At 36.6% G+C, this 13,951-nt stretch overlaps 1 protein-coding gene across 11 annotated transcripts in view; it reads right to left on the reverse strand.

The window, feature by feature from the left end:
- The window catches only part of APAF1 (apoptotic peptidase activating factor 1), a 165,545-nt gene that overhangs the window by 150,545 nt on the left and 1,049 nt on the right, over positions 1 to 13,951 (reverse strand). For all 11 annotated transcript variants that reach the window (XR_013155879.1, XR_013155880.1, XM_077111652.1 and 8 more), the window contains exons 2-4: positions 11,076 to 11,257; positions 10,753 to 10,939; positions 9,894 to 10,091 (exon numbers count right to left, since the gene is read on the reverse strand). Coding sequence is in view for 9 of the 11 variants with exons in the window: in XM_077111652.1 (XP_076967767.1) it covers positions 9,894 to 10,091; positions 10,753 to 10,939; positions 11,076 to 11,213 (523 nt within the window). In the remaining 2 variants the exon portion in view is untranslated. The remainder of the gene's footprint in view (positions 1 to 9,893; positions 10,092 to 10,752; positions 10,940 to 11,075; positions 11,258 to 13,951) is intronic.

Here is a 13,951-nt window from a genome sequence, read left to right on the forward strand (position 1 = left end):
GATCTTCATAAACAATACTTAATCAGCTCCACACAGATTTTTAAAAAAATGTAAGAGGGGTCCCCATGTGTAAAATATGGTGAACAACAGTACTAGATCCTAACAGTAGAGTGGCATTAACCATATAGATTTATATTATTTGAACTTAGAAGTATAAAATAAATAAGTTAAATTACCTCAAAGGGCAATTTTTTGACTGGTAGTCACAAATAATTAAATACAAAAAAAAAAAATCAGTATTTTCAAAACTTGATCATCCAACAGAAAGACTTGTATATATGCACAGATCTACACATGACAGATATTTACTGGGCAGACGTTGCCATGTGCGTTCCCAGATGAGAGAAACTCCAAACATCATTGGCCCTTTTTTGAGTAAAAGGATCTTTCTCCTGATGCTTAGTTTGGACATTTTTCTGGCCTAAGAACTGTAAACTTGTAACATAATAAATTCCACTTTCAGTATATTGCATTCTGGCAGCCTTTAACAAACTATAACAGTGTGCTAAGTAAAGTGTGATTGATGTACAATAAAATTTAGGCCCAAAGCCAAGAAAGGGCTGGTGGGATAAACAGTGAGGATATTATGGAGCCAATACATGAGAAGATTTGATAAGCATAAGGATCAATTATCAGTGAACTAGTGTGAATAGGTGGAGGCAAGCAAAGAGTAGAATGTTTAACATTAAGACTTCAAAAGTAGTATAATTTCTGGTGATGAAAAGAACCAGCATCCAGACTTGATAAGAGAAGGATTAGCTAAAACAGAGTAAAGACAATGGTCACTGGAGATAAAGTAAAAGAACTGAAAGGCCAAAGTTTTGGATTATTCATCCATGTGGATATTGAAATCACTGTCAAAAGGAGGTCTTAGAGGAAGGTGATAATTAGAGATATGAATGTAATGGACCTGGTAAGGACTAAAGTCAATCAGAATACAGGGTAAGGGAGGATACTGTCTGTATTTCTGAACTTCAGCCTCCGCAGGAGACCAAAGGAAGAGGCGTTTATTTTGTCCAAATTTTAAATTGTCTGATGCACAATATCTAATATAACCTGTCTGGTCAATTTATTTAAGCAACTTAATTACATAGAACCTAGAATGGGGAATGAGATCTTTATTTTGTATAGCTTAATGTAATCCCTGGATACATTCCAGAGTATTTGGGGCAAAAAATAAAAAAGCATTTGCTAAGCCCCCTTGAGGGACTGGAGTAAAATGTGGATCTATTATAATTCCACACCTAGGGAAATCCTGATATTCTCTCAGGCACTAAGGACTTCCAATTTAATAAGCCAAGTCTCGATCTTGAGGTTTGCCCTTGCGAAACTTATTTCTGTAATGGCAAAGCTGAGCCTACTTATAATTATGCTAAGATTCACCCCCCAGGGAACCTCTTTTGTTGCTCAGATGTAGCCTCTTTCTTTCTAAGCCAAACTGCAAATAAACTCACTACCATTTCCCCTATGTGAGACATGACTCCCAAAGGTGCAAGCCTCCTTGACAGCACGGGACATGACTCCCAGGAATGAGCCTGGCCCTGGCATCATGGAATTGAGAATGACCAAAATGGGGGAAAGAAATGGCACAAAATTCAGCTTCAGTGGCTAAAAGATTTCACATAGAGGCTACAGATCATTCTGGAGATTACTCTTATGCAAGCTTTGGCCAGATATTTCAAACGACCACAGTTTACATACTCCAACTAACAGTACTCCTGAAAACCCTAGGGTGTGCCCTGGGCCCTATCTAAGGCTCTATAAAAGTTTTTCTTAGTAAGTTTATTTTTTTCAGAAACTTAAGGTTTCCAGATTGATCCTAGGTCAGTTAAGTCCTGAAATTCAGAGGTATCAGCCTCTCCAAGAACAACCAAGTTCACTTCTCTACCCCAGAGAGTCAACAACCCTTTCCAGCACAAAGAAATTAAAATTATCGTTGCCCAGTTCTCCCTGAAGACTGAGAGAAAGGTCAAATGTGAGGAAAGAGGTGTAACTGAGAAATTAGGATTTAACACATGACTGTGACTACCGACTCATTATATATTTCTTTCTAGAGTACAGTGTTTTAGAATAGCCTGAAGGAAATACCTGAAGTTGTCAAGCTGTAATCAAGTAGCCCTGATCCTTGATAATGACTGTGTAACTATATTGAAAAAAAAAAAAAAGAAAAGTTAGTTGCCCATGTTTGCATGGCTCTAGTTCGTGATGTTTCTCTTTGTTCCACTGTCCTAGTTAACCTACCTCTATTGTAAGTCTTAAAATTAGGTAGATTGCAATACTAGTGGTCAATAAGAGGGAGGGGTAAGGGGTATGGGATGCTTGGAGTTTTCTTTTTACTTTTAATTTTGTTTCTGGAGTAACACAAAGGTCCTTAAAATGATCATGGTGATGAATACACAACTACGTAATGAAACTGTGAACCACTTTATACTTTGGATGGATGCAAAGTGTGTGACAATATCTCAATAAAAATACAAAAAATTTAAAAAGAGGAAAGTGATAAGCTAAGAACCCTAGTCACCAAGAAGAAAAGGGTGATGGTGGGAAGATGGTGGAAGAGGAAACTCCAGAAATCAGTCCCTCTACCACAACTACTGAACTTGTAGAAACAGTCTGAATCAACTATTTTGAAACTCCAGAGTCTAGGAAAATAAAAGGGGGATAACATCACAAGGGAAAAAATAGACTAAGGAACGTCAAAGGGCAAAGAAATTTAGCTGGAGAAATGAGGAGAAATGGCCTGGCTGAGGCCACAAGAACAAAACCCACCCATTCTCCTGGTGCCGAAGTGTGTGGAACATAAAGGAAAAAAGTTGCTACACCACTGAGAAGGTTATGGAGAAGGAGGTATCCTCAGAGAACTGCCCAGCTACACACAATGAACACTAAACACAAGTTGATGATCTATCCATTTCCTACTCAGTAAAGGTCTACAGGGCATGGCAAAGGATGTAAGAATGAGGAGAGGGACTAGAGCAGAATTTGGCATTGTACTAAGTAGCATCTACATGAGAATCTAAAGATGTGATGCGAAGACAGAGACTTCTGCAGTGACTGAAGCAAAGACAAGGCCCTGGAGCATGGTTTCAGTATCAGTGCCAGAGTCTCAGAAAAAGATAGATAATCTAAGTCCTACTGCTTTACTCCTAAAAGTTTCCTGAAGTTCCCTAAGGATTTCTTCAATGTAAGTCAACAATTAGGAAACAGCAAATCCCTGGGGCTTCACTTAGTGTTACAGTCATGCTCAGCAAGTGTACATGTTTGTAAATGTACCAAAAAAGAGTTTGGAAGGATTCACTCTAAACTATTAACCAGATTATCTCTGGGGAAGATCTGATATTTAAGAAAAAAGAAGAGAAGAGAGAGTGAAGAAAGTTTTTAATTATTTTTTTCAATGAATACAATACTTTCATAATACAGCAAACAAAAAAGGTTAAACAAATTTTTGCCCTAAAGTTTCTTGTTTTTTAAAATTCATGCTTTCTATTTAGAATTTCAAAAATCATCCAGGATTAGAGACAAGGCAAAAAAATCATCTCGATGTGGCTAGTCAGTAAACTCTTCAGACTCAAATTTAAATTTCTATTACCTAGATCACCAGTTTTTCGCTCCTAAATTTAAACCTAAAAAATTAAACCATTATAAATACATGTAAGAAAAAATAAAATACTACCAGTTTTAAAAAGAAAGACAGACCAACTAACCAACTGACCTGCAAATCTCCTACCATCACAATATTAATTTAATTAATTTCACATTTCAGAAAGAATCTAAACATCTTAACTATGGGCACAAGAGGGAGCAATTTGGCCTTGAATAAGACTTGTATCTATAGTTTATTCAGAGAAAACTTTAGAAAAATTTAACCCCATCCTTCTTTCAATGAAGTTTAATCCTAATAGCAGTCAAAGAATCTAATAGCACCAAGGAAATCTGAGGATAGAAGCAAATAGAGAAAAATTCCATGCTTTAAAAACTCAGCATACATGGACTAAGGCAGTAGCATTTAGTCTGAAGAACCAGAGAACTACACTGAACATATTCAGAATTTTAATATAAAGAACTTGGTAACCCGAGCTACAGTAAATTCCTTCTTTCCCCCACCACATAGTGAACTTAAATATTAAATGGAGATCAAAGCGGTCTTCATTTTATGGAAATATCACTTTGGCCTATAGAATTAACAGTGTAAAAAGAGAACTCAAATAACTATGCAGACAATGTTCTGCTTTGATTATGTGTGAAGAAACTTTAAAATAAAACATTTTTAAAACATATTAAAAACAAAGCAAGGTTGGCAACAGTGGCTCAGTGGCAGAATTCTCACCTACCATCCCAGAGACCTGGGTTCAATTCCCAGTGCCTGCCCATGTTAAAAAAAATAATAAATAAAGCAAAACCTCAGCATGCAAATATAGTAGTATAAATGATGAAGTTATGTTAATTCTTTATAATTTTCCCACAAATAAAAAGAACAAAGGGTTGACCCTTCAAAAGGAAAGCAGGCTACTTAAAAATTTATATAAGTGATTCAAAACTTTATATTCTTTCATTTATACTAACCACCAGCCAACGTAACAAATTTCCATAGGAACCACATTTCTTGTTTGTTTTTATTTTTTATTGATATATATTATATATTCACATATCATGTAATCATCCAAAGTGTACAAAGGTTCACAATATCATCATATAGCTGTGCATTTATCATCACAATCGACTTTTTATGAAAAATAACATATAGACAAAAAAAGCAATAAATTTCAAAGCCCATTGCAACAGTTAGTTGTAGAACAGATTTCAGAATTTGTTATGGGTTTCAATTCCACAATTTTGGGTTTTACTTCTAAGTGTTCTAAGATAATGGAGAGTAAAAGAAATATCACTATAATGAGTCAGCAATCATAATCACTTGTTAAACCCTCCCTTCTCTGTATACCCCACCATCACCTTTGATCTTTCTCCCACTCTTGAGGGGTATTTGGGCTGTGCCCATTCTAGCTTTTTCACGGTGGAAGGGACGATGGAAAAACATGGGACAGGGGGATAGAACTAGTTGATGTTGTTCTAGAAGGGCTGGCCTTCTGCATTTCAGGACTTATCTGGTCCATGGAGCCATCTGGAGGTTGCAGGTTTCTGAAAAGTTACCCTAGTGCATGCAAACTGTGTAGAATCTTATATTATGCCCTTAGCTGGTCTTTAGGATTGGCAGGAATGGTTTTGGTTGGGGGTTGGCAAGCTATGATATGTAGCAAAGTCTAACTGAATGAAGCTTGTGTAAGAGTGACTTCCAGAGTAGCCTCTCGACTCTATCTGAACTCTCTCAGCCACTGATATGTTACTTATAACACTTCTTTCTCCCCCTTTTGGTCAGGACAGCATTGTTGATCCCATGGTGTCAGGGCCAGGCTCAAACCTGGGAGTCATCTCATACAAGGAAACTTTCACTCCTGAATGTCATGTCCCACATAGGAGGGAGGCAATGGTTTCACTTAGAGAGAGTGAGGCCACATCTGAGCAAAAAAAGTTACCTCTGGAGGTAACTCAGGGATACCCACAGGTAGGCTAAGCTTCGCCACTACACACATAAGCCTCACAAGAGCAAGCCTCAAGATCAAGGGCTTGGCCTTTTGATTTGGGAATGTTTGACACAGTATTAGGGGTTTTCCCAGTGGTAACGTTTAGTAGTTTCATGTTTTATTATCCCACCCTGCAAGGACCTTGCCAGTATTTTTTGATTTTCTGCTTAATATACTCTGGGATGTAACCAGGCATTATATCTAGCTACACAGGATTAAAGGCCCTCATTCTTTTTCTGGGCTCCCTGTGTTTGGACTGTTTAAATGATCTATTCAGACAGGTGGAGTTAGATTATGTGCTACAGAAAATTAAGAGGAACCACGGTTCTAATCAAATTTCTAACCCTTACAATTATCTACACATTTGAAGAAAAAAAAAGAGGGTTTGTACTACAATCAAATTTTAAAAATCCAATGTTCTTACATTTTAGGATAGAAGTGAACTCCACAGACCAAAACACACCTTTGGGAAAGCATCTACTCTTGAACTAGTGGAGTAGAAAAAGGTTTGGGGGTGCTGAGCACATAGGTCAAAGAAAACCTTTTAGGTTCTTCTCTGATCTCTTCTCACTTACTGCCCACAATTCCCAAAACCCGAGGAGAACATGAATTCACAGACCAAAATAACTTAACACCTGAAAAGCAGATTACTCTGAAAGGGCAGAAAAGGAGATACAAGAATTTAAAATAAGCAACACAACTGTACTTAGATAAGAACAAGATCAAGAAATCAGTTTTTTTAATGGAAATATATCAAAAACAATATGTAATTGTGTTAGGTTGAATCATGTACTTCTCCCTCAAGAGATATGTTCTTAATATCAATCCATATTTTCCTGGGTGTGAGGCCCGTTTATAAATGGGGCTTTTTGAAGATGTTATTTTTAGTTAAAGTATGGCAAACTAAATCAGGATGGGTCAACCTGTATTACTGGAGGCCTTTAAGAAGAAACTGAAGTCAGAAATCAACAAAGGCCACATAACAAGAAACAGGAAATAAGCACAAACTGAGCAGCAGACACAAGGGAGATTTCCATACAACGGCGGCAGATCTGCAAGCTGAGGGACCACCAGATTCCAGCAAGCCAGCAGGAAAATGCTACAAACCCTGGAGAGAAAACATTGCCTTAATAGCACCTTGATTTTAGACAACTAGCCTCCAAAACTGTAAGCCAATCAATTCCTTAGTTAACGGCCATGGTGGTTCAGCAGGCAGAGTTCTCGGCTGCTGTGCCGCAGTCCCGAGTGCCTGGCCGTGTCAACAACAGCAACAAAAAAATTCCTTTTTTAAGTCAACCTGTTTTGTGGCATTTGTCATAGTAGCATGGCAAACCAAGACTAGCATAGAACACAAAAGATGCGCTAAATAGCAGATTAATACTCACATATAAAGGCAAACTACAAATAAATAGAACCAAATGTGAAAGGTAAGACTAAAATACAACTACTTAAAAACTTAAGTAATTTGAAGCACAAGTTAGAAGGACAAAAAAAAAAGATTAACTTGAGTATGTCAGAATTAAGGATTTCTTTTCTATTAATGACATCCAGGACAAAGGTAAATATAGATGACTAATTAGGAGATGGTCTAAAACCAACAAGGCATAATATCTAGAATATCCAAGAAATTCCTAAAAAGTAAGAAGAAAAGATGGAAATCCCAATGGAAATATGGACAAGGACACAAACAAAATGTATAAAAAAAGAAACCCAAAAGGCTAACAAGTTCATAAAGAAATGTTCAAACTGAAGTGATCAAAGAAAAACAAATGAAAAGATATCACTTTACATCTGCAGGACTGGCAAAAACTATAAAGCTGGATGATACCAAGCATTCGTGGAGAAGTAAGCATATGGGAGCTGTTAAACTCCACTGGTGGGAATGCACAGACTGGCGCAGCCTTCTGGAGGGCAATCAAATGTGATAAATTTGCATATCTTACAATTTAGTAATTCTGCTCCTAGCTAGACATACTCAAGAAATTCTCACTCAAATAAAAGTTCAACCCAGTCTGTTGGGACAGTTGAGAGTTAGAGGCAATCTACATATCCATTTACTGGGGAAAGAGACAGTAAGATGCATTAGATGCATTCCATGGACAGTGACAATCAGAAGTAATGGACAATATGTATACACAGCAACAAGGGTAGGTCTTAAAAAGCACAGTTATCAAGAAAATAAGAAACAGAAAAAATAATTAACATCATGTTGTTTATGCAAATGGAAAATATATTTCATATAAACAATATACATACTTCACAAGAATACATACAAGCTAAAGAATATATATTAAATACATTAAAAGGACTGCCAATGAGGAGGGGGAAGGAAATGAGAATGAGAAATTTTTAAAAAGAAATAAACAACTAAAACAAGAAGCTAAGTCTTGTGCAGACTAAGTATGATAATGGCCCCAAAAATAAAGATTATCATTAAATCAATCCTTTGTACTTGAGGTCCCATGAACGTACAGGTGGAATATGAATTAAGCTCACTATGTACTGATGACAAAGGCGATGAAGTGTACACTAAACCCAGGTGTGTAAAACAGATGTGCCTTAGCCTCCATGTGTCCAAATCTCTTTGCGCCTTACTGCTTATTCCATTTATTTGTCATTTAATCATAAGCTTTCTTAACTGCCAATTATATCCCGCCAATTACACAAAAAAATTTAACAATTAGAAGTCAGAGAATATATTCCTCTATAAGGGTTACACAGAGAACTCATTTACGAATAGAAGTAACCAAAGACTGATAGAGTTGCACAACTATTCCTGACGAATATCCTGAGAACCTATCGACTCAAGGTCAGGAGTAGGCCTGCCAAATATGCCCTAAACCTTCTTCTGCCTGGTGTGCCCTTCCTCACTCCATTAGCCATCTGCTACCCTCCACACCTTCCCTACTTCCGCGTCCCCACCTAGACCGCCTGACAAACTTCTACTCTTCCTCCAAACTCCAGCTAAAATGTCCTCACATTTAGGAAGCCTGTCCTGTCCATCCCCCTTCCCCCAGACCTAATGCTTCCTTCCTCTGTTCTGAGTTTGTACCTTATACTTGTTTCTACTGTTCAATTTATTGCATATATCATAATTTGTTTAAATGTTGGTCTGATCTACTAAACTGGGAGTAAACTCCTTAGTTACAGAGATTGTGCCTTTTTCTGAATCCCAAGTGCCCAAAACAATGCCAGGCTTATAGCAGGCTCTCAAACGTTTACTAATACATCAATACCTGAAGCCAGAAAAGCATATCACCACATGTCAAAGTAATCTACAAAGCCTACCTCCAAGAAATCTACTGACTGCATTTGTCAACTCTCAACTTTTCTTTATCCTAGGCTTATATACAAGGTAAACAAGTTACAAAATATTTACATTTTTAAAGATAAGCAACTGATAGAATTAATTACAGAAATAGAATTAACAGTTTAAACTAATATAGGATACCAAATACATGGGAGACTTGCTCTTTGGGAGAGTCATAAATGGAATTGAGCTCCAAGAATTTCCTTCCCTACAGTACTCTATGACAAAATACTGAACAGATATGAAGAAGGTATTAGTCTACTCCTACCTAAAAGGCAAGGATATAAGCTAGACAAGCTTTTAAGATCCAAAGATCCTTTTTCAACTCTTAGATTACTTTAATCATTAAGATGCATGGAAACTAGCATCATTTCAATGATATTAAGTACTATCTGATACATAAATGAACTTATTGGATTGGCTAGACAAGTCTCACTGTGGCAGGATGGGCAGAAAAATTCCAAATTTAATAATGCCTGTGGTACACCAAAGAGGTACACATGCCAATCCCCATGACTTGTGTACACGTCACCTTACATGGTAAAAGAATATTTATAGATAAGATTAAACTAAGGATTTTGAGATGAGAAGATTATCCTGGATTATCTGAGTCAACCCAATGGAATCACCAGGGTACTCATGCAGGAGGCAGGAGAGTCAGAGTCAGAGATGTGACAACAGAAGCAGAAGTCAAAGAGAAAGAAATTTAAAGATACCATGAGTTGCTGTCTTTGAAAATGAAAGAAGCAGCCATGAGTCAAGGAATACAGGTAGTCTCCAAAGGCTGGAAAAGGTAAGAAAATAAATTCTTCACTAGAGCCTCCAGAAGGAACTAAGACCTGCCAATACCTTTATTTCTGACTTCTGACTTGCAGAATTGTGGTTTGTGTTGTGATGTTTTAAGCAACTAAGTTTGAAGTAACTTGTTACAGCAGGAACAGGAAACTAATACAATACCTAAAGAGTATCCCCTTAGCCCTTAACACATAGTAACCAAAACTTACCTTCTAAGAGGGAATGATCTCGAACAGCTTCTGCAGCTAAAACAGACTTCCCACAGCCTGCCATTCCATATATGGTAACCCATCCCGGTTCACTATTCAGTTTGAAGAGCTTCTGCTGAACTGCACTCACCAGCTTCTTCCTGGTAACAAAAACTACTGGCCTCTGTGGTACTCCACCTTCACACAGAACTGTCCTTACTGAAATCCAAAACAAAACAAACATAAATCAATAGAGCTTTGAAATGGTTATTCAAGTAATACCTTAAAACCAAAAAGAACAACTGAGACTTCAGCTTCAGAATTTCCAAGAACACTAAGAAAATGCGGCTAGCACATTAACTTCAACTTTCTGATTTCTCAGAACACCCAGAGCAAAAGTAAGCACATGTCCTTCAAAATAACTATGAACAATGAAGGTTTTCATATACTTTCACTGTATATGAAATAGGGTTTTCATATACACCCTATTTCTTCTTGATTCTCCAGTTTCTTCCTCATATTAGAGACTGAAGAGTATATAATGGGAATATTTCTGGAGTTCCTTTCAAAAACATAGACTCTAAAGAGTCTTATTATTTCTTATACATAAACTCTGGAGAAGAACTTAAATAAAGGCCTATAAATTGTCATATTATCTCAAACAATTAGGGTAAGTATGGCATACCCTCAGCAGCTCACTGGGCAAAAAGAAAATGTGAGGATTAACATGAATGTCAATAAAAGCATTGGAAAACAGCACTATAATTGTTTCACATATGTTTTCAGTGGCACACCACAGTCTCTCCAGCAGACTCCATCGACAATAAGACTAAACTGCAGTAACATAGTCATTGTGACAGAAGGTATCAAGGATACAAACCATATGAAGTTATTCCACCAACTGAATCTTTGCCACAAGAAGAGACAACAGGAATGCCACTGTGGAGAAGGGCAGCCAGATCTTTATATCCTTCAAGTTGTAGAGCATTGTAGAAAGATATGTAAGAATAATTATCTTTTTTAAGTATCATTTTAATTAGCATAGCTGCTCGTTGCTGTTGAGTGGGCTAAAAAAAAAATTAAGTAGTTTAGTATATAAAACAAGGAACACTTTTGCAACAGAAATTAATGGAGATAAGTACAGATTCTGAAATAAAGACTAAAAATATATGAGAACATACAGACCACGTCAGAGGACGTTACCTCATTTTTTACTTTTTCCTCTTCCAATACTGTTAAAACGCCATCACTAATCATGTGATCCATGATGTAGGATGTCTTGATGTCCCTTTCCAGGGCTTCTCGATGCTGAAGCAAACTGTTTCGGGCTTTTGCATCCATGCTCCCTCAGACTTTCCTCTCTCTTCTGAGCTGTCAATCATGAGCTACAAGCAAAACAGCAAAACATTCATCAGGACAGTAAAGAGATATGTAACCTCAGAGGTAAGAAATTTAAATTTTAAAAGTTTTAGAGGGTTTAAAAAAAATTTTTTTAAAAGCTTGGACAAAACCTAAATGCTTTCAAAGGTGCGAGGATACTGGCTTTCTTGTACACTACCTGAGGACAGTAAAAAACAGATGCATTCTTTTATGGAAGGCAGCATAAAAAGATATGATAAGCTCTCTTTTTAACTCAGAAACACTAGCTCTAGAAATTTACCTCTAGGAGACATTCATACACATGCATACATATATGTAAATGTATATATGCAGAATATCTGCAAAAATAATTACAGAGGATGTGTAGCTGAGAAAAAAAATGAAAACAAACTAAATGTCCATCATTTTAAATATGGACAAAAAAATGTACAGTACATATATAAAATGGAATTTTATATAGCCATTTAAAATGACCCAAATCTCTATGTACTGACATGGAAAGATGTTAATGACACATTGCTGAGTGAAAATACAGAAACAACATCCCATATATAACCCAAAATGTGTTTGTATCATATAAATATACAGGGAGAGTTTAGTAGTTTGCTCATTTAAATGTGTGGATTACTGCCAAGCAGCAAGATTTGAATTTTCTGGCTCATCTTCTTTGTATTTGTCCATATCGTCTTAACTGTTTTTCAATATACATTATCATTTTTACAATACAAATTTTCATTTTTAAATTAAAATTTTATAAAATAGTGATCGTACTGAAGTCCTAATGTAGAAACTTCTCATTTTCTTTATCCAACATAAGACTGAATAGAGTATTGTAAGTATTGAGAATTAGCTCACACTCAAGGTGGGTATCAGTTCTAGGAATTTCATCAGTAAACACATTTCTCACATGCTCACTCCACTAACAGCTTCAACTGAGCCACTAAGCATGACAAAGCAAGAGGAAATACCATCTGATGTCATTTCTTAAATTAAGTGGACAGAAAAAAAGAATAATATTCTTTACAGTAAAATCCTCTAAGTCTTTACCAACTTTATTTCATGCATAATACAAATTCTTCCATGGGTATAAAACCCAGATCAGAATGTTTGCAAGCTTTTAAGACATTAACAGAACTCCCTTCATTTTATTATAATGAAAAAGTGTCTACATGGGTTTTTTAATTTATTCATTCAATAAACCTGTGAGTCCTTACTATGAGCCAGGCACTACATACAGAGAAAATTAAATCGCAGACCCTGAAGGAATTCACAATGCAGTGGGAGAAGAAACATCAAGAGATAATTAGAATGTGATGTCCTAACTGCAAAAATAAAGATAACCACACATTAGAGTGCAAAAAAGAAGGGCAATAATCACCAAGCTTCAACAATGACCATATTTTTAAAATGTCATCATGATCAGACTTCATTTAAAGATACGAAGATACATCAGACTAAAGGGTAAAGGATGATATTGACTGGATTTTAAAACTTCAACTTCTGTGTGAGACTAAAGGAAGAAATGTTTATTTGGTGCAAAATTTAGACTTCTCAGTAGCACACCATCTCATCTAACTTGCATGGTCAGCTTATTCGAACACCATAACTACATGGAAACTTGAATACTGAGATCTTGTTGATTTGCAAAGATTGGTGTGATGCTTCAATACATCCCAGAGTAACCTGGGCAGACGATTAAGAAGTATTTGCAAAGTCCCCTTGAGGGACTGGGGAAAAAGGCAGATATACTAAACCTCCCCACCTGGGGAAGACCTGATATTCTCATAATCACTAGGGACAGTCAATTTGATGGGCTAAGACCTTAATCTTGGGGTTCACCCTTATGTCACTTATTCCTTCAAAGCAGAAGCTATGCCTACTTATAATTATGCCTAACCATCACCCCTGGGGAACGTCTTTTGTTGCTCAGATGTGGTCTCTCTTCTTTAAGCCAACTCAGCAAGTGAACTCACTGCCCTTCTTCCTAAGTCAGACATGACTCCCAGAGTGTAAATCTCCCTTGCAACGTGGGACCTGACTCCTGGATGAGCCAGGACCCAGCATCATGGGATTGAGAAAGGCTTTTTGACCAAAAAAGGGGAAGAGAGAAATGAGACAAAATAAAGTTTCACGGCTGAAAATTTTCAAAACAGAGTCGAGAGGTTATCCTGGAGGTGATTCTTACACATTATATAGATATCCCTTTTTAGATTATGGTGCACTGGAGTGGCTACAAGGAAGTACCTGAAACTGTTGAACTGTAATCCAGCAGCCTTTGATTCTTGAAGACGACTGAATGACTACAGAGCTATTAAGGTGTGTACATGTGATTGTGAAAACCTTGTGACTGACACTCCCTTTATCCAATGTATGGAAGACAAGCAAGAAAAAAAAACAAATAAATAAATAATGAAGGTATGGGATATTTGGGGTGTTCTTTTTTACTTTTAGTCTTATTTACATTTTTTTTTACAGTAACGCAAATGTTCAAAAATCAACTGCGATGAATACACAGCTACATGATGATATTGTGAACCATTGATTGTCCACTTGGATCATTATATGGTATGTGAATATATATCTGAATAAAATTGCATTTTAAAAAACTCACCAAATGTGGCACTTGCAAAAACGCATTTATTTACAGATGCATGTCAAGTTCACAAAATGCTAAGTACTGGCATGAAGCTAAACTAACT

Source organism: Tamandua tetradactyla, chromosome 7, assembly GCF_023851605.1.
Source record: "Tamandua tetradactyla isolate mTamTet1 chromosome 7, mTamTet1.pri, whole genome shotgun sequence".
In the NCBI taxonomy this organism is placed as follows: Eukaryota; Metazoa; Chordata; class Mammalia; order Pilosa; family Myrmecophagidae; genus Tamandua; species Tamandua tetradactyla.